Source organism: Hoplias malabaricus, chromosome 7 (genome assembly GCF_029633855.1).
Source record: "Hoplias malabaricus isolate fHopMal1 chromosome 7, fHopMal1.hap1, whole genome shotgun sequence".
NCBI lineage: Eukaryota > Metazoa > Chordata > Actinopteri > Characiformes > Erythrinidae > Hoplias > Hoplias malabaricus.
Window position 1 is genome coordinate 5,142,817 of NC_089806.1, and position 25,000 is coordinate 5,167,816.

The window sequence follows — 25,000 nt, forward strand, 5'->3', positions numbered from 1 at the left end:
GGAAACCCACGCAGACACAGATAGAACACACCACACTCCTCACAGACAGAGATGATGATGCTGTGACAAAATCATTATGATCATAACAGTGTTGACCTCAGGTCCTTACACTGACCATTTCTCTTGTGTCCAACATCAGCGTCAGAAAATATTGTAACTGTGTGTGTGTGTGTGTGTGTGTGCTGCCCCCAGTCACTGATGTAAATATGTTCCCTGCCCGTGATGGGTTAAATGCAGTGTTCACATTTTGTTGTACGGTACAGTGATCATAAAGCATGCCACTTTCACTAACGAGAGCATCAGTGTTATTCACTATTCACCTGTCAGTGGTAAACTTTACACTGTCTCTCTGAGGGATTTGTGTTGTTTGTGTTCATTTCACAGCATCAGTGTTTTTAATGTATCGCTTTATTCCATGGCAGCGCCACATCCAGTGTTTCTTCAGAAAACAAAGGGTATTAATATGGAGTTTGTTCTTCATAAATCTGTAACAGAATGAAGGCGTGGCCTAATGGTTAGAGAAGAGGGCTTAGAATTGGTTATTGGTTTGATTCCACTGGGGACGGTGGGAGTGAAGGAACAGCTCTGTCCTCCTCCCTCATTCTGTCCTTGAGCAAGGCACCGAACCCAAAACTGCTCCCCGGGCGCTGGGGATGGCTTCCCACTGCTCTGGGTGTGTGTTCACAGCCCCTAGTGCACTAGTGTGTGTGTGTGTTCACTGCCACAGATGGGGTAAATGTGGCAGACACATTTTGTTGTACAATGACAAATAATTCGCACGTAAAAGTTTGTAAAGAAAAATAAAATAATTTTAAGAATTTAAGCAACACTAGGTAAGCTCTTGTATTTTATTTTTGCTCCTGGGATCCCCCTACAGTTGCAGTGTGATTCACTTTTACAGCACTGTCTTAAATTTAAGAAGGTTGTTTCCTACCCTCCTCCACCAGTTACATAGTGCAGTTTCTGCAGTGCTGAGCCTGGAGTAGCAACGACTGAGGCTCTATTTGTCCTATTTTACAGCTCAGTGAAGCGTCACAGGGATTTTGAATCTGTAATTTAATGTAAAATACTAACTAGCTTTAAGGATGTCCACACTGCTGGTGTCCTGTGCTCTGAGTCTCTCTCTCTCTCTCTCTCTCTCTCTCTCCTTGACAGGGAGCTCCTCCTCACTCTGGCTCTGGGGCAGGTCCTGTCACTGCTCATCTGTGGGATTGGACTGACCAGCAAGTACCTGGCCACTGACTACCACGCCAACACCCCCGTGTTTCAGAGCTTTCTCAACTACATCCTGCTGTTCCTGGTCTACACCACCACGCTGGCAGTGAGGCAAGGTGAGAGTGGGACACCGTTCTGAGGGCGTTAGAAAAGAGCAAGCGGCAGCGGTGCCGAAGAGCTGCTTTAATGATGCTCTTTCAGAGAGACTGACTCAGGCTCTCAGTGTGGAGTGGTCAGGAGGGACACAGGTTACCACAGGGTCAACTCCAGAGTACTGACCTACAGTAAATCTGTAGTGTGTGAGTGAGTGAGAATGAATGAGTATTTCAGTGAGTGAGTTAGTGACTGTGTGAAAGTGTATGAGTGAGTAAGTATGAGTATATGAGTGAGTGAGTGAGTGAGTGACTGTGTGAGAGTGTATGAGTCAGTGAGTATATGAGTAGGTGTGAGAGTATGAGTATGAATAAGTGTATGCGTGAGAGTGACTGTGGGAAAGTGTGAGTGAGTGAGTATGTCAGTGAGTGACTGTGAGAGTGTATGAGTGAGTGTGTGAGAGAGTATGAGTATGAGTGAGTGAGTATGAGTGTGAAAGAGTATATGAGTATGAGTGAGTGAGTATGAGCGAGTGATATTGAGTGTATGAGTGAGCGAGTATGAGTATGTGTGAGTGGCCATGTGAGTGTATGAGTGAGCGAGTATGAATATGTGTGAGTGGCCATGTGAGTGTATGAGTGAGTGAGTATGAGTATGTGTGAGAGAGTATGAGTATGAGCGACTGAGTATATGAGTATGAGTGACGCTGAGAGTGTATGAGTGACTGAGTATGAGTATGAGCGAGTGATATTGAGAGTGAATGAGTATGAATATATGTGAGTGACCGTGTGAGTGTATGAGTGAGTGAGTATGAGTATGTGTGAGAGAGTATATGAGTATGAGTGAGTGACTTTGAGAGTGTATGAGTGTCTGAGTATGCGCAGTGAGTGATATTGAGAGTGTATGAGTGAGTGAGTATGAATATGTGTGAGGGACTGTGTGAGTGTATGAGTGAGTGAGTATATGAGTATGTGTATGAGTATGAGTGAGTGTACGCGAGTGTCTGAGTGACTGTGTGAGTGTATATGAGTATGTATGAGAGTATGAGTATGAATAAACACTTACTCTCATACATACTCATATACACTCACTCATACACTCACACAGTCACTCGCATACACACACTCATACTCTCACACATACTCATATACTCACTCATGAGTGAGTGAGTGACTGTGTGAGTATGTGAGTGAGTATGTCAGTGAGTGACTGTGTGAGAGTGTGTATGAATTTTTGTGAGTGTATGAGTGAGTCAGTATATAACTGAGAGTGAGTATATGAGTGAATGAATGTGAAAGTATGCTTGTGAGTGGGTGAGTATGAAATTGCGTGAGTATGTGTATGTGATTGACTGATTATGAAATTGTGTATGAGAGGTTTTTATGTGAGCAAGTATGTGAGTGAAAATGAGTGAGTGATTATATTGGTAAGTAAGTGAATGATTGAGTTTGAGAGTGAATGAGTGAATGAATGAGTGAGTAAGGAAGAATGCAGCTTGCAGCTCTTTACCAAAGTGTGATCCCCAGAGGTTTGTCCAGGAGCAGCTGTATCTCTCAAAGCGGCGGGTTTCTCTGTAGGCAAAATTTTTGTTGTTAAAAAATGACACGAAACAACTGAACTATGATTTTTGTACAGCCAGTGTCTAACAGCCACAAGAAACCGAGTGTATACAAGAGCATCCGCTCATAGTTCACTTACTTTTCACTTACTTTTGAATGATTCGGTTGATTCAGGTGTAAAGAAATACAGTCAGTGAAAGGTATCTTTCTGGTTAACTGTAACCAGAACAAAAGATAAACTTACAACAGGATTCCTCTTTGAAAGAGGAGTCTCTGAACGCGGTAACTCTGAACACTGTAACTCTGAACACTGGAACTCTAAACACTTGTACTCTAAAAACTGGAACTCTGAACACAGGAACTCTGAACACTGAAATTCTGAACAATGGAACGCTGAACACTGGAACTCTGAACACTGGAACTCTGAACACTGGAACTCTAAACACTTGTACTCTGAACACTGGAACTCTAAAAACTGGAACTCTAAACACTAGAAATATGAACACTGGAACTCTGAACACTAGAACTCTGAACACTGGAACTCTAAACATTTGTACTCTAAAAACTGGAACTCTGAACACAGGAACTCTGAACACTGAAATTCTGAACAATGGAACGCTGAACACTGGAACTCTGAACACTGGATCTCTGAAAACAGGAACTCTGAACACTGGAACTCTAAACACTTGTACTCTAAAAACTGGAACTCTGAACACAGGAACTCTGAACACTGAAATTCTGAACAATGGAACGCTGAACACTGGAACTCTAAACACTGGAACTCTGAACACTGGAACTCTAAACACTTGTACTCTGAACACTGGAACTCTAAAAACTGGAACTCTAAACACTAGAAATATGAACACTGGAACTCTGAACACTGGAACTCTGAACACTAGAACTCTGAACACTGGAACTCTAAACACTTGTACTCTAAAAACTGGAACTCTGAACACAGGAACTCTGAACACTGAAATTCTGAACAATGGAACGCTGAACACTAGAACTCTGAACACTGGAACTCTGAACACTGGAACTCTGAACACTAGAACTCTGAACACTAGAACTCTAAACACTTGTACTCTGAACACTGGAACTCTAAAAACTGGAACTCTAAACACTAGAAATCAGAACACTGGAACTCTGAACACTATAACTCTGAACACTGGAATACTAAACACTTGTACTCTAAAAACTGGAACTCTGAACACTAGAACTCTAAACACTTGTACTCTGAACTCTGGAACTCTAAAAACTGGAACTCTAAACACTAGAAATCAGAACACTGGAACTCTGAAGACTATAACTCTGAACACTGGAATACTAAACACTTGTACTCTAAAAACTGGAACTCTGAACACTAGAACTCTGAACAGTGGAACTCTAAACACTTGTACTCTGAACACTGGAACTCTAAACACTAGAACTCTGAACACTGGAACTCTGAACACTAGAACTCTGAACACTGGAACTCTAAACACTTGTACTATAAAAACTGGAACTCTGAACACAGGAACTCTGAACACTGAAATTTTGAACAATGGAACGCTGAACACTGGAACTCTGAACACTGGAACTCTGAACACTGGAACTCTGAACACTGGATCTCTGAAAACAGGAATTCTAAACACTTGTACTCTGAACACTGGAACTCTAAACACTAGAAATATGAACACTGGAACTCTGAACACTAGAACTCTGAACACTGGAACTCTAAACACTTGTACTCTAAAAACTGGAACTCTGAACACAGGAACTCTGAACACTGGAACTCTGAACACTAGAACTCTGAACACTAGAACTCTAAACACTTGTACTCTGAACACTGGAACTCTAAAAACTGGAACTCTAAACACTAGAAATCAGAACACTGGAACTCTGAACACTATAACTCTGAACACTGGAATACTAAACACTTGTACTCTAAAAACTGGAACTCTGAACACTAGAACTCTGAACACTGGAACTCTGAACACTAGAACTCTGAACACTGGAACTCTAAAAACTGGAACTCTTAACACTAGAACTCTGAACAGTGGAACTCTGAACTCAGGAACTCTGAGCACTGGAACTCTGAACACTGGAACTCTGAACACTGCAACTCTAAACACTTGTACTCTAAAAACTGGAACTCTAAACACTAGAACTCTGAACACTGGAACTCTGAACACTAGAACTCTGAACACTGGAACTCTAAACACTTGTACTCTAAAAACTGGAACTCTAAACACTAGAACTCTGAACAGTGGAACTCTGAACTCAGGAACTTTGAACACTGGAACTCTAAACACTTGTACTCTAAAAACTGGAACTCTAAACACTAGAACTCTGAACAGTGGAACTCTGAACTCAGGAACTCTGAGCACTGGAACTCTGAACACTGGAACTCTGAACACTGCAACTCTAAACACTGGGACTCTGAACACTGGAACTCTGAACACAGGAACTCTGAACACTGGAACTCTAAACACTTGTACTCTAAAAACTGGAACTCTGAACACTGGAACTCTGAGCACTGAAATTCTGAACAATGGAACGCTGAACACTGGAACTCTGAACACTGGAACTCTGAACAGTGGAACTCTGAACAGTGGAACTCTAAAAACTGGAACTCTGAACACTGGAACTCTAAACAATGGAACTCTGAACACTGGAACTCTGAACACTGGAACTCTGAACACTGGAACTCTAAACACTGGAACTCTGAACAGTGGAACTCCAAACACTGGAACTCCGAACACTGGAACTCTAAACACTGGAACTCGGAACAGTGGAACTCCAAACACTGGAACTCTGAACACTGGAACTCTGAACAGTGGAACTCTGTACACTGGAACTCTGTACACTGGAACTCTGAACAGCGGAACTCTAAACACTGGAACTCTGAACAGAGGAACTCTAAACACTGGAACTCTAAAAACTGGAACTCTGAACACTGGAACTCTAAACAATGGAACTCTAAACAATGGAACTCTGAACACTGGAACTCTGTACACTGGAACTCTGAACAGTGGAACTCTGAACAGTGGAACTCTGAACACTGGAACTCTGAACAGTGGAACTCTAAACACTGGAACTCTGTACACTGGAACTCTGAACAGTGGAACTCTAAACACTGGAACTCTGAACAGAGGAACTCTAAACACTGGAACTCTGAACACTGGAACTCTGAACACTGGAACTCTAAACACTGGAACTCTAAACACTGGAACTCTGAGCACTGAAATTCTGAACAATGGAACGCTGAACACTGGAACTCTGAACAGTGGAACTCTGAACAGTGGAACTCTAAACACTGGAACTCTGAACACTGGAACTCTGAACACTGGAACTCTAAACACTGGAACTCTGAACAGTGGAACTCTGAACAGTGGAACTCTGAACAGTGGAACTCTAAACACTGGAACTCTGAACACTGGAACTCTGAACAATGGAACTCTGAACACTGGAACTCTGAACAGTGGAACTCTGAACACTGGAACTCTGAACAGTGGAACTCTAAACACTGGAACTCTGAGCACTGAAATTCTGAACAATGGAACGCTGAACACTGGAACTCTGAACAGTGGAACTCTGAACAGTGGAACTTTAAACACTGGAATTCTAAAAACTGGAACTCTGAACACTGGAACTCTGAACACTGGAACTCTAAACAATGGAACTCTAAACAATGGAACTCAGAACACTGGAACTCTGAACACTGGAACTCTAAACACTGGAACTCTGAACAGTGGAACTCCAAACACTGGAACTCCGAACACTGGAACTCTAAACACTGGAACTCTGAACACTGGAACTCTAAACACTGGAACTCTGTACACTGGAACTCTAAACACTGGAACTCTGAACACTGGAACTCTAAACACTGGAACTCTGAACAGTGGAACTCTGAACAGTGGAACTCTAAACACTGGAACTCTGAACACTGGAACTCTGAACAGTGGAACTCTAAACACTGGAACTCTGTACACTGGAACTCTGAACAGTGGAACTCTAAGCACTGGAACTCTGAACACTGGAACTCTGAACACTGGAACTCTGAACACTGGAACTCTGAACAGTGGAACTCTAAACACTGGAACTCTGAGCACTGAAATTCTGAACAATGGAACGCTGAACACTGGAACTCTGAACAGTGGAACTTTAAACACTGGAATTCTAAAAACTGGAACTCTGAACACTGGAACTCTAAACAATGGAACTCTAAACAATGGAACTCTGAACACTGGAACTCTGAACACTGGAACTCTAAACAGTGGAACTCTGAACAGTGGAACTCCAAACACTGGAACTCTGAACACTGGAACTCTAAACACTGGAACTCGGAACAGTGGAACTCCAAACACTGGAACTCTGTACACTGGAACTCTGAACAGTGGAACTCTAAACACTGGAACTCTGAACAGTGGAACTCTAAACACTGGAACTCTAAACACTGGAACTCTGAACAGTGGAACTCTAAACACTGGAACTCTAAACACTGGAACTCTGTACACCAAGCGGGTAAAAAGCTGTAAACCAAGCGGGTTTTTTGTTTGTTTAAAAAACGTTTTTTTTCATTTTATTTATAATATATGGACGCAGGAACACCTGCAGTACGTATATATCACCGCCAGACACTGCTTCAATATTGCAAACAGGAAATTTACAGTATCAGCGATGACCTCCAGGAGACGCTGCGGAACCTCCGCTTGCTTCGGAGGCCTAGCCCTGAAGCCTCGACGTTTCCTGATGCCGGCGGCCGGGGAAGGAGACGACGCAAGCGGTGTGAGAGGAGACAGAAGCGCGGCAAGCGAGGGGGGATCCGTGCTAGGCTAAGAGCTAACCCGAGCCGGCAAGCTATCCCTTCTCTCTTTCTCTCCAATGTCTGCTCGCTGGATAATAAACTGGACTATATCAAACTTCAGCGAACTACACGGCGAGAATACAGAGACTGCTGTGTTTTTGTTTTTACGGAGACATGGCTCAGCGACAGTATTCCCGACGCCGCCATTCAGCTAGATGGGCTAGCCGCATTTCGAGCCGACAGAGACCCAGCGCTATGCGGTAAGACTCGCGGTGGTGGTTTATGTGTCTATATTTACACTGAATGGTGTAAGAATTCTGTGCTAGTCTCTGCTTATTGTTCACCGTTAGTGGAGTTTGTGGCTGTGAGATGTAGACCTTTTTATTTACCTCGAGAATTCTCCGTTGTTTACTTAATCGCAACCTATATCCCTCCCGATTCAAATACAAAACAAGCGCTGTGGGAATTATACGAAGCCATAAGCGACTTCCAAAACACACACCCGGATGGTCTGTTTATTGTTGCTGGAGATTTTAATCATGCAAATCTCAAGAAAGTGTTCCCTAAATTCCACCAGTATGTGAACTTTGCCACGAGAGGAGCGAACACGCTGGATCTTGTTTACACAAACGTTCCAGACGCGTACAGAGCAGAGCCCCGCCCCCACCTCGGACACTCAGATCACATGTCTGTTATGCTAATTCCTGCATACAGACCCATCATCAGGCGATCGAAACCTATCCTGAAAGAGGTGAAAATCTGGCCATCAGAAGCAATCTCTACTCTGCAGGACTGTTTCGAGTGCACTGACTGGGACATGTTCAGAGAGGCTGCAACTTACAGCGACAAAATCAACCTGGAGGAGTACGCATCATCAGTGACCAGCTACATAGAGAAGTGCATCGATGATGTGACCATCTCCAAGACCATCACCATCCGCTCCAACCAGAAGCCGTGGATGAATGCAGAGGTGCGTGTGCTGCTGAAGGCTAGAGACGTTGCTTTCAAATCAGGCGATAAGGCGGCCCTGAGAACAGCGAGGGCCAAACTCTCCAGAGCTATCAGAGAGGCAAAGCGTGCACACGGCCAGATCATCCACAGCCACTTCCAGAGCAGTAGAGACACTCGGCGCATGTGGCAGGGCATCCAAAGCATCACCAGCTACAAGACTACACCACCTGTTTGTGACGGAGATGCTTCCCTACCAGACGTGCTGAACCATTTCTACGCACGGTTTGAGGCACAGAACAATGTAACGGCGAGAAAGTCCACCCCTTCTCCCAGCGACCAGGTGCTGTCTTTTACTGTAGCCGACGTGAGGAAAACTCTATGCAGAGTTGACCCGCGGAAAGCTGCTGGACCAGACAACATTCCTGGCAGAGTGCTCAGAGAATGTGCAGCCCAGCTTGCTGATGTCTTCACTGATATCTTCAATATCTCTCTTAGCAGCGCCGTTGTTCCAACATGCTTCAAGAACACCACCATCATCCCGGTGCCTAAGAATTCTTCTGTGTCCTGCCTCAATGACTATCGTCCCGTTGCACTCACACCGGTCATCACAAAGTGCTTCGAGAGGCTCGTCATGAGGCACATCAAAACCCTACTTCCCCCCACACTGGACCCTCTACAGTTCGCGTATCGTCCTAACCGTTCAACGGACGATGCCATATCCACCACGCTGCACCTGGCACTCACCCACTTGGACAAGAAAGACACATATGCCCGAATGCTGTTCATAGACTTCAGCTCAGCATTCAACACCATCATTCCTCAGCATCTGATCGGGAAGCTGAATATACTGGGCCTCAACACTTCTCTCTGCAACTGGATCCTGGACTTCCTGACTGGGAGACCTCAGTCAGTCCGGATCGGTAGGAACACCTCCAGCACCATCACACTGAACACTGGAGCCCCCCAGGGCTGCGTGCTCAGTCCACTGCTGTTCACATTGCTGACCCATGACTGTGCAGCGATGCACAGCTCAAATCATATCATCAAGTTCGCTGATGACACGACTGTGGTGGGTCTCATCAGTAAGAACGACGAGTCAGCATACAGAGAGGAGGTGCAGCGGCTAACTGACTGGTGTGAAGTGAACAACCTGTCTCTGAACGTGGACAAAACCAAAGAGATGGTTGTAGACTTCAGAAAAACAAGGGGTGAGCACTCGCCGCTGAACATCGACAACTCTGCTGTGGAGATTGTCAGGAATACCAAATTCCTTGGTGTTCACCTAGCGGATGATCTCACTTGGTCCACTAACACCAGTAACATCAAAAAGAAAGCCCAGCAACGCCTCTACTTCCTGCGAAGGCTGAAGAAGGTTCATCTCCCCCCTCCAATTCTCACCACTTTCTACAGAGGAGTCATCGAGAGCATCATGACCAGCTGCATCTCTGTCTGGTTTGGGAACTGCACTGTGGCAGATCGCAAGTCCCTCCAGCGGATCGTGAGGACAGCTGAGAAGATTATCGGTGTGTCTCTTCCCTCCATTACAGACATCTACACCACTCGCTGCACTCGCAAAGCACTCAGCATTGTGGGAGATCACACACACCCTTCACACACACTCTTCAACCTACTGCCGTCTGGAAAAAGGTATCGAAGCATTCGAGCCCTCACATCCAGACTCCGTAACAGCTTCTTCCCACATGCTATCAGACTCCTGAACACCTAGAGACTAAGACTGGACTGAAAGAAGCACACACACACACACACACACACACACACACTTCACACAAACACTGGTCTGTTGGACTGTAAATGTTTTCACATATCCGGTTTACATCATGTTTACATCCAGTTACCGTTTACAGCACAAATACACTTTAAATTGCAGTGTCTCTCTCCCTCATCCCCTCCGTACTTATGGTTTTTGCCTTGTCTTGTATTACATTGTATTGTATTGTACTGTAGGGACATTGTTTTGTATTTTTCTTAGCCATATCTTCTGCACTTTAATGTGTATTCACTGGTTTATGTTGCACTAGATTGTACTAGTTGCACTTTAATGTTGTGTATTGTTTTGTGTTCTATGTCCTTTGCACTTTAATGCGTGTGCACTGTTTCATGTTGCACTAGCTTTACACTAGTCGCACTTTAATGTTGTGTATTGTCTTATGTAGCACCTTGGTCCTGGAGGAACGCTATTTCGTTTCACTGTGTACTGTAAACACTATATACTGCTGAAATGACAATAAACTTCTTGAACTTGAACTTGAACTTGAACTGGAACTCTAAACAGTGGAACTCTGAACAGTGGAACTCTGAACACTGGAACCCTGAACAGTGGAACTCTAAACACTGGAACTCTGTACACTGGAACTCTGAACACTGGAACACTGAACACTGGAACTCTGAACACTGGAACTCTGAACACTGGAACTCTGAACAGTGGAACTCTGAACACTGGAACTCTGAACAGTGGAACTCTAAACACTGGAACTCTAAACACTGGAACTCTGAACAGTGGAACTCTAAACACTGGAACTCTAAACACTGGAACTCTGTACACTGGAACTCTGAACACTGGAACTCTGAACAGTGGAACTCTAAACACTGGAACTCTGTACATTGGAACTCTGAACACTGGAACACTGAACACTGGAACTCTGAACACTGGAACTCTGAACACTGGAACTCTGAACACTGGAACTCTAAACACTGGAACTCTGAACAGTGGGACTCTGAACAGTGGAACTCTAAACACTGGAACTCTGAACACTGGAACTCTGAACACTGGAACTCTGAACAGTGGAACTCTAAACACTGGAACTCTGAACACTGGAACTCTGAACAGTGGAACTCTAAACACTGGAACTCTGAACACTGGAACTCTGAACACTGGAACTCTAAACACTGGAACTCTGAACAGTGGAACTCTGAACAGTGGAACTCTAAACACTGGAACTCTGAACACTGGAACTCTGAACAATGGAACTCTGAACACTGGAACTCTGAACAGTGGAACTCTGAACACTGGAACTCTGAACACTGGAACTCTGAACAGTGGAACTCTAAACACTGGAACTCTGAGCACTGAAATTCTGAACAATGGAACGCTGAACACTGGAACTCTGAACAGTGGAACTCTGAACAGTGGAACTTTAAACACTGGAATTCTAAAAACTGGAACTCTGAACACTGGAACTCTGAACACTGGAACTCTAAACAATGGAACTCTAAACAATGGAACTCAGAACACTGGAACTCTGAACACTGGAACTCTAAACACTGGAACTCTGAACAGTGGAACTCCAAACACTGGAACTCCGAACACTGGAACTCTAAACACTGGAACTCTGAACACTGGAACTCTAAACACTGGAACTCTGTACACTGGAACTCTAAACACTGGAACTCTGAACACTGGAACTCTAAACACTGGAACTCTGAACAGTGGAACTCTGAACAGTGGAACTCTAAACACTGGAACTCTGAACACTGGAACTCTGAACAGTGGAACTCTAAACACTGGAACTCTGTACACTGGAACTCTGAACAGTGGAACTCTAAACACTGGAACTCTGAACACTGGAACTCTGAACACTGGAACTCTGAACAGTGGAACTCTAAACACTGGAACTCTGAGCACTGAAATTCTGAACAATGGAACGCTGAACACTGGAACTCTGAACAGTGGAACTTTAAACACTGGAATTCTAAAAACTGGAACTCTGAACACTGGAACTCTAAACAATGGAACTCTAAACAATGGAACTCTGAACACTGGAACTCTGAACACTGGAACTCTAAACAGTGGAACTCTGAACAGTGGAACTCCAAACACTGGAGCTCTGAACACTGGAACTCTAAACACTGGAACTCGGAACAGTGGAACTCCAAACACTGGAACTCTGAACACTGGAACTCCGAACACTGGAACTCTGACCAGTGGAACTCTGAACAGTGGAACTCTGAACACTGGAACTCTGAACAGTGGAACTCTAAACACTGGAACTCTGTACACTGGAACTCTGTACACTGGAACTCTGAACAGTGGAACTCTGAACACTGGAACTCTGAACAGTGGAACTCTGAACACTGGAACTCTGTACACTGGAACTCTGAACAGTGGAACTCTAAACACTGGAACTCTGAACAGAGGAACTCTAAACACTGGAACTCTGAACACTGGAACTCTAAACACTGGAACTCTGAACACTGGAACTCTGAACACTGGAACTCTGAACAGTGGAACTCTGAACAGTGGAACTCTAAACACTGGAACTCTAAACACTGGAACTCTGAACACTGGAACTCTGAACACTGGAACTCTGAACAGTGGAACTCTAAAGACTGGAACTCTGAACACTGGAACTCTGAACACTGGAACTCTGAACACGAGTAGCTGCAAACATAGGTTTCACTTCACAATGTTATGCTCTCCTTTTTCTTGCTTAAGCATGAAATCCTGTTTGAATTTCCAGGAAAATTAATGCATTTCTCTCCTGGCTGTGTCACCCCAGCTCCATGACCTAGAGTGAGCTGTGAAGGAACCATAAATGTGTGTTTTATTTCAAGGGCTTCTAGGAAATACATGATCGCTGTATTTTCGTTTATGAGTGAAAAAACACGTTAACTATGAGTTGCAGTCTGATTGGCTTTCTGTTCATCCATGCTTACACACTTCCATTTAGCATTTTCTACTGGCTCTGTTTCTGGTCCGACGTGAATCGTAAAGACATCAGGCCAAAATAGCAGACTCGTGATTGGTCCTTTTGCTTGTAAGTCAAATTTTCCTGCAGGAGTAGTAGGTTCTTGGCCACATTAAGTGACGAATCAGATTCTACCTTGAGAGTCTGGGAATGCGAGACTACTGCGGCACTAACACTTGTGTCATCAACATATTAAAAGACGTTCAATTTACTCAGTCTAATGCTATTCCTCTATCGCCTCACATGGCACTCGGTCATGAACCAGTTTATTAAATGCAATTCATCCATGGACTCACTGACCCCTTTTAACTCACCTACTCAGGATTACTAACATTCCGAAGCCGCCCTGAACTCCTGCATTAAAATGTATCGCAGTTCATCTCCTCGTTTCAGTCGGACGTGGTCTGTTCTAGTACTCTGTTCTGTTGCTGTACTCCCCCCCTTTCCCTGAGAGAGGGAAGCCAGTTGTGCTCTCTTAGGACTCCCGGCCCCAAACGGCTAAGGCTTCACTTGAGACCGAACCTGGTGATTTCCTGATGATGGAGGGGCCCCCAAAGTGCACTGCTGCTGAATATTTACCTCCAATTCAGTGGTGGATGTTGGTGGTGATGTGCAGTGAGGGGAAAATGGAAGAATTGAGTAGCTTTAAGAAAGAAAAAGATGTGTGGTGTGGTTAAAGTGAGCTGTAAAAGAGAACCAGAGTAGTTCCTCTCCCAGAAGTGACTTTCTTTAATCGTGAGTCTTGTTTTATGCAGCCGTAAATGTCCCTCCCATCACTGTAGCGTTCTTCTGATGGCTCCCTCCATCTGCTGGAAGTGTTCAGACACATGCTGAGCCGAGGGATGATCAAGCTCAGGCGTTTACAAATGGATGGACTTCAGTCATAACTTCAGAGTTCCCAAATAAGATCGCAGTGATCATTTACGCAGTGATCATTTACTGCACACCTGACCATGTCTGTTTCAGACTATGTAACCGGCACTGCCCTCACACTCCTGTGTCCCAGAGGGAGCAGCTCAAAGACTTCTGACAACAATAAACATGGCAATGGTGGAGGAGACACAGGTCTGAGGACATTAAATACTTCACAACATGAGGAGACTCCACCTATGATATGTGTGTTTGGACTGTGAGAGGAAACACAGGCACTCGGAGGAAGCCCACACGGACACAGGGAGAACACACCACCCTGCCACACTACCTCTACCTGCCCCACCCTTTTAAAGTAACTATACCCTCTGATAATACAAGACGTGTACAACCTGCGTGAGAGGTAAAGATGTGTGGGTGGAGGTTTGTCTGTTATTGGACTCAAGAGGAAATAACGTTCTGATCCAGACAGTCTTCGTCTCTGAGCTATAGACGACAATAGACAAAGTTGAAGTGTATTTTTAAAGAACTGAAATCTTAAAATAAAAGCCACATCTCTGATGCAATTCCTGTAAAAGTGCCTTCACTCCGGATGGCGCTCAGCTGCTCCTGACAGGCTGTGTTCGGATGTGTTTGAAGTGTCATGGGAGGGTGATTATTTTAGATGTAGTGTTCTGGATTTCGGCAGAATCCGATGTGATAAGTAGCTTCTATCGATGTGCTCACGAGTCACAGAGTGGGAGAAGTAGGTTATGGAGATACGGAGATGAATTCAGTTCTCTCTTAATTAGGAACCCGTGAATAATTCAGTGTTGAAGGAGACAATGTGATGGAGATAGAGACAGATAGAGCTCCGCTGTCCACAGGAGCTCTTTGTAGTTCTACAGTTACACACAGTTATACAAGTTGCTCCGTGTTATTTGCTTTGTCCCTGATGTGGGCGGTGGATCAAACTCCAGCAGCACTGTCAGTGTCTGATCCACTCTACACCAGCACAACACACACTAACACACCACCACGTCAGTGTCACTGCAGCGCTGAGACTGTCTATTAACTAAATGAAGGGTGGTCCCTGACTTCTGCACTGTCTTGTATTTCAGGCCTAGAACTAAACATCCACTAAATCAATTATTTCTGTGGTTAGAAACTTGAATGTTTTACTCCCTTGAGCTTGGCATCGTTACGGCTGCCTGACCTATATTTTAATTAGACTTAAGCGTGGATTTGCAGCCAGTGGACCTTCAGTGTGTCCAGGCAGAACACACTCATTATCTGAAAGCAGGCGAAGCCGCGTGTCCAAGCGGACGTTGCCAAATTGCTTTTGCTGCTTTGTTTTCCCTCAGTGAGTGAGGAATGTTGTTTGGCGCTTAAGCAAAGGCAGCCATCCGCCACACAAACTGGACCCAGTCCATCCCCATGTGTCTGACTAAACTGGACGGCCCAGAATGTGTTTTTTTTTCCCACCCTGTTGTTTGCAGCACAATAAAAAATAATCACCAAGTAGTCACAATAGCATCGTCAAAGCCGTATAAATGTGTGAGCAGTTTGGACCGTGCTGAAGGATGTAAATATGCTTCATACTTTCATACAGCATGGAAACAAGCAGTGATCTGAGCGCAGTTGATGAATCAGCTACACTACAAATCAAGCCCAGCCTACCAGTGCCTAATTTACATAACATTTACATAAATTACCCATTAACTGGAGTTCAGATGCTTGTGAGCTGTGCTCGTAAGTGGAGTCTGTGGTGGACTGCTGAAGGCACTGCTCCCCCTACTGACCAAAGTGTACTTTATGTTGTACACTTTGTGTTCTCCACTCAACTTGATGATGAGTGGAGAAGATAAACAGTGGAGTAAACAGAGCGTGCTGATTGGTTGAAGGTGCTCGAATGATGTGACTGTGGTTCTAAAATAGGAGCTGGGAACAGTGTGTTACTGCAGTGAATAAGAAGCTGTTGCTCTACTCGCTGTGTTTAGGGTGGAGTAAGTTTTGGGCGGAGTCAGTCGTATAAAATAAAAACAGTGTAATTGTGGCTTTAATCGGAACATGGAGGAGGGGCAGCATGTGTTTATATCAGTGCATGTGTAAAAATAACTTGGGAGCACTTTACGCACATATTATTAGTTTTAATGTCTGGTTCTGATCTTATTGTTCAGGACGAACATCAGTGGCTCTGGAGCTTTGACATTTCAAAATTAAAACGTTTCTTGTGAGATTTGCTCATGTAAATAGATACCACCAGGTCCTCAGGGATTAATGTATTGACTCTTGTGCCTAGTGTGTAAAGGACTTTACAATGGACATATTGTGAAAAACTCTTTTGTTCAATGCTTCTGCACAATAATTTGGAAATCTGGAGCACACCAACCCACACACTGTGAAACCAGGCGACCCACTTTTCTAAGTCAGAAAACACAGGATACAATGAGGCGTTCTGATTCTGCTTCACTTCTTACGTCAAGTTCAGAGACTTTCAAATTGCCCGCCCCCTTGTCTGAGTCTGTCCAATCACAGCACAGGACCCACGTCCATTTATGAGCACAAAGACAAGGTTAAACTCAGCAAAACAGACACAACGAGCGCGGAGAAAAAAGAGCACTGAGTAAAAACAGAGAAGAAAGAGAACAGAGTGAAAACGGCTAAAAACCAGAGCTTCTGCTCCTCGCTCCTCACTGCTGTGCGCTCGGGGTCGGGGTGAACAGAGAGCTGCTCATTATCATTTAAAGGAACAGGTGCTGAAAGCAGGCGTTCTGAACAGGGGCTGTTTACACAGGGGGAGAACACTGCTGTGGGGTTTGATCCTTGTGGGGTTTTGACATTTAATTAAGTGTGAACAGAAGTGTGTTCCACTGTGGAGAGGAGGAGAATATTCCCCTTTTAAAGGCTTAAGCCTTGTAATGCATTCAGAGCAGGTGCTACAACACTGACTGAGATGGGATCAGTGAATAGAGTCCCCTCCATCCTCCTCCCTCTGCTCCACAGAGGGTGACCCCTCACAGCCCACACAGTTTCCATTTAAACTTTGGAGGTGCAGGATTGGGGTCAGCACAGGGAAGAGGGCAAACTGGCTTTGCTCCAAGTCTCTCTCTCTCTCTCTCTCTCTCTCTCTCTAATTACACAGTCTTTAATGGCTGTGGCTGAGAGATAGACTGATATTACCCCAGTTAGTATGCGCCACGCTCCACTGACCACAGGAGATGCTACATCCTCAGAGCTTTTCATTAAATCTCCCACAGCCTTTATTCTCTCCACAAGTCTGTCACTATGTCTCAGAGAGTGAGGCAGACCGATGTCTGTAGTATTTTGTTTTCCGTGTTGCTGCATGGATTGGTCGGTTGTGGTAGGCCTCATAGGGACAGCACTGTTTGCTGAAGTGGACAGGTTTTGCCCTGACCTCCCCCCAGTTAGCAGAGTCTCATTTTGGCTCTTACGGCTCAGTTACAGCACTGGTGAGTGTTGTGTGGGCCGGATATGGGCCAAATGTCATGAGCCGGGCTTGACCTGGGTTACGGCGAGTGTGATGTGGGCCAGGCGTGGGCTGAATATCTACTTCAGGTTCATCTGAGGTGGAGCTGTGACTGAGCTGAGGCAGCCAGACTCACCCTGATCAACTTCGTCATTCCAGGCCAAATGTGAGCATTGAGAAGTGTAGATGTGCCACATTTGGGCCGGATATTCTTTGCTATCTGGGTCAGGCTCCAGGGAGAGAATTAGTTAATCATATCTCACCCTTTACTCTCTCCATCAAACAACCGAACCTCCTTAACTTTCAATGGAGAGTGTGTGAGTGACTGGGTGAGTGTGTGAGTGACAGGGTGAGTGTGTGAGTGAGTGTGTGAGTGACTGGGTGAATGTCTGAGTGACTGGGTGAGTGTGTGAGTGACTGGGTGAGTGTGTGAGTGACTGGGTGAGTGTGTGAGTGAGTGTGTGAGTGACTGGGTGAATGTCTGAGTGACAGGGTGAGTGTGTGAGTGACAGGATGAGTGTGTGAGTGACAGGATGAGTGTGTGAGTGACAGGGTGAGTGTGTGAGTGACTGGGTGAGTGTGTGAGTGACTGGATGTGAGTGTAGGTGACTGGGTGAGTGTGTGAGTGACAGGATGAGTGTGAGTGACTGTGTGAGTGTGTGAGTGACAGGGTGAGTGTGTGAGTGACTGGGTGAGTGTGTGTAACTGTGTCCTGTTGGAGCACAAGCTCTGTTGTTATTGGCTGAAATGTGAAATGGTGACCACTGGTGACCCACAGTTCAGTGCAGGATTAATCCTCATTCCATTGTAATGTATTTCAAAGGGAATTAAACGAATGCTGTACAATAGTTTTCCCATTTTATGATATTAATCCTCACTTGTTTCCCTTGTCCTCTGCTGTGGCTCTGCTTTGTGGGCGCTATGTTTGTAACGTGCCTGTGTTTCTGAGCTTCTGAATATGGCACACCATGCACTTTCCTGGTGGGTGGAAATGTCCTGTATGTCCTGAGGGTCTAAGTTTAGTGGTGTCTCCTGTGGCCATCTGCTCAGGAGCAGCGTGAGGGGACGGCAAGCTGAGAGCAAACAGCCACCTTCCAGCAGAACAATAACTGACCAGCATATGGTTCACTCCCCTATTGTTTGAGGAATCAAAACCGAGCGGACTGTAGCTGCCAGCTCTCTCTCTCTCTCTCACTCCATCCCAGTCTGTCCCCTGTCCTGCCAAGTGGAGCCCAGCCAACAGAAACCATGCTAAAAATCACACACACACACACACACACGCACACACACACACACACACACAGACACAAGCTAAAAAGAGTTGCAGGGAGGAAAAGTGGTGTGAGGAACTGTGAGGGGGTTCAGGACTTGTCGCTGTACCAGATGCCTCAAGGTCTGCTTCCTTCCTTCTGGCTGGCAGAGATGCTACAGAGCACTCAGTGGATACACTCGCTGCAACGACACACACACACACACACACACACACACACATGCAAGATGATGTGGTAGTGCTGCCAGTGGAACAAAGACTCCTCTTAAACGAAGGACATGCTCGTTTCCTCCTCACAGCTCCACTGGGCTATGGTCTGGATTGTGCTCGTACCACTCAGAGAAACACGGTCCCCTGTCCCCCACAGACCGAGAGAGCTGTGATTGGTCTTGGGTTATGTCTTTGGGTTCTTCTGAATGATTCCTGAGGGCTAGTGCTGTGGTGCACTTCAAGGAACACTTGGTGTTTGTGGAGAATGATTCTTTGTTAGATGTGAAACAACACCTAGAACTCACTCATCATGGGAAAGTGCGGTCGTGTCAACCGTCTCTACCTCCAGAGTTCGTCTGCTGTCAGAATCTCACCAACATCAGAAGCTAGAGCTCCTCCCGGTTTAGATGGAGATATTCAGTTAATCCCTGGTGCACCTTCCTTGGACCATGTTTGACAGATAAGACCAGCGCACACTGGGAGCACCTAGGACTGGACAATACTTTAATGTCAATATATATCACAATATAAGATGTATCTATAAAAACGATATAATTTTAAAATGCATTTTCAATACTTCAGTACACATTTATTATTATTGTTTCTGACTGAGGGTCATTGCAGGGCGCTGCCCTCAGTTCAGGACTCCATTTTAATTTTAGTTTCAAACATTAATATTGACAAAGCTGAGAGTTGGTTGTGTGACGGTGACGTCGTGTTGATTTCAGTTCTTGACATTTTTTTCTGTGGCTTTTTAATTGTTAATATCGATATCTGAATTATATCGTATCGACTGAAATTGATATAAATTGTGCCCGTATCGTCCAGCCCTAGGACCCCTCCACAACACCACCACTTGTCCAAGTCTCTCAAACTCATACACTGACCTCAAATTCAACTTCAATAGCTGAGCGCACACTCGCGGCCTGATGTGTAATATTCTTGAAGAATCTGTTTTCTCTTTCATTCCGCCTTTTCTCAGTTGCGCTTCTCAGTCTCGCATTCGGCTCCAGAAGTTTCTCGCTTTTGACTTTTTAAGAGGGAGGGTATTTCTAGACAGTCATTGGCTGCTGAAGTTAAGCCCCGCCCACACAGCCAGGTCTGCACACCCCGCTAAATCAACAAGAGTGCGGCAATCTTACTCTGACTGGAAAAAGACCAACCGGCAAACACAGGTAAACCATATCATCTATTTTTAACGATTATGTCTTTTGGTAATGCACAGTTCCTCATAGAGGCTTAGAGTCATTTTGCAGTCTGGGTTATTCATTCATTCATTCATTATCTGTAATCCTTATCTAGTTCAGGGTCGCTGTGGGTCCAGAGCCTACCGGAGGAAACCCACGCAGACACAGGGAGAACACATCACACTCGTCACAGACAGTCACCCGGAGGAAACCCACACAGACACAGAGAGAACACACCACACTCCTCACAGACAGTCACCCGGAGGAAACCCACGCAGACACAGGGAGAACACACCACACTCCTCACAGACAGTCACCCGGAGGAAACCCACGCAGACACAGAGAGAACACACCACACTCCTCACAGACAGTCACCCGGAGGAAACCCACGCAGACACAGGGAGAACACACCACACTCCTCACAGACAGTCACCCGGAGGAAACCCACGCAGACACAGAGAGAACACACCACACTCCTCACAGACAGTCACCCGGAGGAAACCCACACAGACACAGGGAGAACACACCACACTCCTCACAGACAGTCACCCGGAGGAAACCCACACAGACACAGGGAGAACACACCACACTCCTCACAGACAGTCACCCAGAGCGGGAATCGAACCCACAACCTCCAGGTCTTTGGAGATGTGTGAGTGCGACACTAACCTGCTGCGCCTCCATGCCGCCCCAAGTCAGGGTTAGGGTTTGGAAAATATGCTGGGTGGGCGGGGCTTATCTTGAGCAGCCAATGACTGTCTAGATCCCAACACCGTCAAAAGTAAAAAACGAGACTAAGAGAAGTGCAACTGAGAAAAGGTGGAATGAAAGGAAAAACGGATTCTTCAAGAACATTAAACTCAAAATAGACAATTATTTACAGAAATATTCTCGTTACAAACCTGTTTTTATAACTCTCAATATTCATTATAAAATAACATGGATTGTGTTTTTTTGGTTCTCAGAACTTTAGAATCCAGTTTGACGCCATACAGAGTGTCCACATCTTGTTTTGTCCAAACGTTAGCTGTGAAAACAGAAGGTAACTGGGGCTGTTATTTTCTCACGAGGTGAGGAGCTCATATAAAAGAAGAAATGGCCCCAGAACCACACAGATATTTAACCCTGTCTGAATCTACTCACGAATCAGCTGTGAAAAGTGGAACACACGTCCCTGCTGCTTTGAATTTTAGCAACATTATCCATTAAAATAAGAGCGAACGGCTAACAGGAAGTCTCTGAAAAATACCTGTCAAAGGCACAGAGCCCATCAGAGCTCAGGGCTGAATATAAGGTGGGTTTGTTGAATAGGATTCAATGCCATGCTGAGGATGACTCAAACAAAGCACACTTGGCATGTTGAAGGTCTGTCGTGACCTGCATGAAACATCACCTCTGTTGTTGCTGTGATTGGCTGGAGCCGATAAAAACACCCCTGAGTTTGAGGAACACGGCAGTGGATTTTCTGGGCAATGAAACCCGACCGTCACTGGATCTGTCGGTGGCTTTGATCTGGTTATGTGAGCAGGTTGAGCACTCTCCTCTGTAACAGTTGGAGATGGTTGGAGGGGAAGGTGGAGCGTGATCGCAGTGACGGATCGTGAGGGGTCAGTGCTACAGGATACAGTTATATTATATTATATTGTTGTCTGTGCCTGTTTCCTTAGGGAACAGATCTGTGGGCAGACTTGGTGAGGACGCTTATTGTCACCCGTCAGACTCATCGTACGCCGTGGCGAGGAAAGTTCCATTTGTACAAAGCCATCTGCTCTTGAGCTGTAAAGGAAAACAGCTGGTAAACGGCAGAGCTCTTTCTCTGTGATGCATCATCTCAGCAACGGCGAATGTTTGCCCAATTAATATTGCTCTCCCACTGCGCTTGTACGCCGTTACTCAATCTGTCATGTTGAAGGGACGCTCCTGGTATTGATTTATTTCTGCTAAGGCTTGTTTCCTGTGACACGCCGTGAGGATCCAAACACTTTGCAGCCTGCAGCTGCTCAAATAGCAGCAAATATCAGAGCTTATTAAATCGGAGATTAATTCTGAGCATGTCTACCTGCGGGATCACGACGTCGGCGGTAGGCCAATTTACCTATGGGTTTCTCTGTGTGTTTGTGTGTGTTTTCTGATTTGGTTTGTCAAACGAGCACAAAGATTCATTATTCCCTGACTCCTTATCGCTCAGGAACCCGAGTCTGGAGTCGTGCGTTCTCGCGGTTGAAGAGAGAAGCGGCCGAGGGGATGAAAACGCATGATGCAATGGAGTGGTAACGTTAGCATGCGGTATTTCCAGCTCGTACCGCGCCATATTGGCTTCAGACGCCAGCCGCCGTGTAGCGTACTTGGTGTGTGAGGCTGGAGGCGCGAGTGTGATCTTCCTCAGGAGTGATTCCATTAGACTTTTGGCAGTCATCTGCCTCCTGCTGGACTGAATCTGACTGGGGAAAATTGTGTGTGAAAGATTGTGTGTGTGTGTGTAAGACAGAGAAACAGAGAGATGCTGAGGTGTGGTTTGCTTCTTTCTGTTTTGGTGGTGGCTCAGCAGAGCTGTCACAAGCCAGTGTGCTTCATTATCGCTGAGATGTAGTCGTAAGGACAGTGCCCTGTTTTATGCTTTGGTTTTCAGATCGTTTCCAATGTATAAATACATCCAGGTGGATGATGGCTGAAAAGGTAAACCACAAACTAGCTGAAGGCGGCCTAAAACACCAACTCTACAGCTTGGACATGTTTTGGTGTAGCTCCTGAATTGTTTGGAGCTGTGTTTGAGGGATCTAACACTGTTCTTCCAAAAGGTATTCCCTCTTCTGATGATTCGAAGATGGTTGTCTAACATTTGTCTGTTCAGTTTAGGCTTCTGCATGTCATTACTTACAGAACCAAATCTTGTCAGATACTACTGCACTAGCACAGATCCAGAGCGGCTGGCAGCCATCCCCGACACCTGGGGAGCAGCTGAGGCGCTTTTGAGGTGTTCAAGGATTGAGGGAGGAGTGAGGGGAGAGAGACAATGCTGTTCCTTCACACCCACCTCCCCCAATTTTCCTGCCTTTCTTGGGAATTCATCCAACGTCCTTTCGGTCCTAAGCCCACTGCTCTAACCATGAGGTGCCCGAACCACCTCAACTGACTAAAGCTCCTCCCTAATCACTGACCTCCTCACCCAATCCTGGAGAGTATGCCCAGTAATCCATTGGAGGAAACTCTTTTCAGCTGCTTGTATCCACGTTCTCGTCCTTTCGGTCATTACCCACAGCTCATGAGGGTGGGGATGTGGATCGACAGAGCTTTGCTTTATGGCTCAGGTCCCTCTTCACTAGACAGTTCGGTACAGTGGCCACATCACTGCAGGCGCTGCCGCTAACCTATGGTCAATCGCACAATCCCTCTTCCCATCACTCGTGAACAAAACACTAGAGACACTTTAACTCCTTCGCTCAGGGTAGGGACTCACCCTCCACCTGAAGGGACCATACCATCTCTTTCCACCATGGCACTCCCGCATACCGACCGTTTCACCCTCAAGCTTCAAACTGAAAGCCGCAAAACCACAAAAGTGTGCACTAGAGGCCTTTGTAGAAAGGTCAAAGCCAGAAGGACAACACTGTCCGCCAATAGCAGAGATGACACCTTTCGAGCCCCTGAAGAAAGACCTCCTGCCCCAGACTACACCTTGTCACCGACCGTGAACATCAGGAACAGGAGTGGAGATAAGGCACAGCCCTGACGGAGCCCAGCGTCCACACAGAACAGGCCTGGCCTACTGCTGAAGATACGAACACAGCTCAAACTCTGAGAGTGGACGTGTAGAGTATCCCAGCCTCCCTGCAGAGAGAAAAAATCTCTTGGATTAGGGGGTGAATGCATCACTCGTGGGCTCCAGTTGACAGCTGTGAGCTCATATTTCTAAGGCTGATGAACTGTCAGTACTTGGTTTTCCCTTCATTCTCCATATAAATAATTACCCGGCGATGAGCTGTGTGCTTTAAATACGGCTGTGTGTGCTTTGAGGATCCCGGGCTTTGGGAGAGCGATCAGTAGCCTTGGTGTGGTGGGAGGTTTGTGAATGTGTCTAATGGTCTCTAGGAGAGGCCTGTATCCCCTCGAGTGTCTGCCGTATCCCAGCACGGGTTGATGTAATTGCCACAAAAGAAGTGTGTCTGTAGCCAGGGTAATCTTCTTATTATTTATTAATCCGGCTGATGCTTTTATCCCGAGTGTCTCGCGCTCTCTTGAGTGCGGCTGCTTTTATTTTGACTGATGCCACCTCTGTGAACGTGGCAGGGCTTTGGCTGATTTTAGCTCCTTACAGCAGATGGAGGTGTTCTCCTTGAGGATTTATCTGCATGAACTGGTGTGTGTGTGTGTGTGTGTGTGTATGAAAGAGAGAGAGAGTTATGAAAGATTCACAAGGGGAGAAAACTAATCTAGGAAAGCTGTGCCACAGCTGGGCGCCAAACCAATTTTTCCCACTGATATCAACATCTATTTGTACTGACATGATTTTATATGTGACTTATTTCGATTGCATTATGAATGGATTTGTCTGTTGCTCTGCATACTTCATTAGCCCACTTTCCCCCTGTTCTTCAGCGCTCAGGACCCCCACAGAGCAGGTGTGATGTGGTGGTGGATCATTCTCAGCGCTGCAGTGATACTGACGTGGTGGTGGTGTGTTAGT

At 45.7% G+C, this 25,000-nt stretch overlaps 1 protein-coding gene across 1 annotated transcript in view; it reads left to right on the forward strand.

The window, feature by feature from the left end:
- Positions 1-25,000, forward strand: part of slc35f1 (solute carrier family 35 member F1) — a 121,443-nt gene that overhangs the window by 54,404 nt on the left and 42,039 nt on the right. Inside the window, exon 2 of the mRNA XM_066676723.1 lies at positions 1,156-1,331. Within this exon, the coding sequence (XP_066532820.1) occupies positions 1,156-1,331 (176 nt within the window). The remainder of the gene's footprint in view (positions 1-1,155; positions 1,332-25,000) is intronic.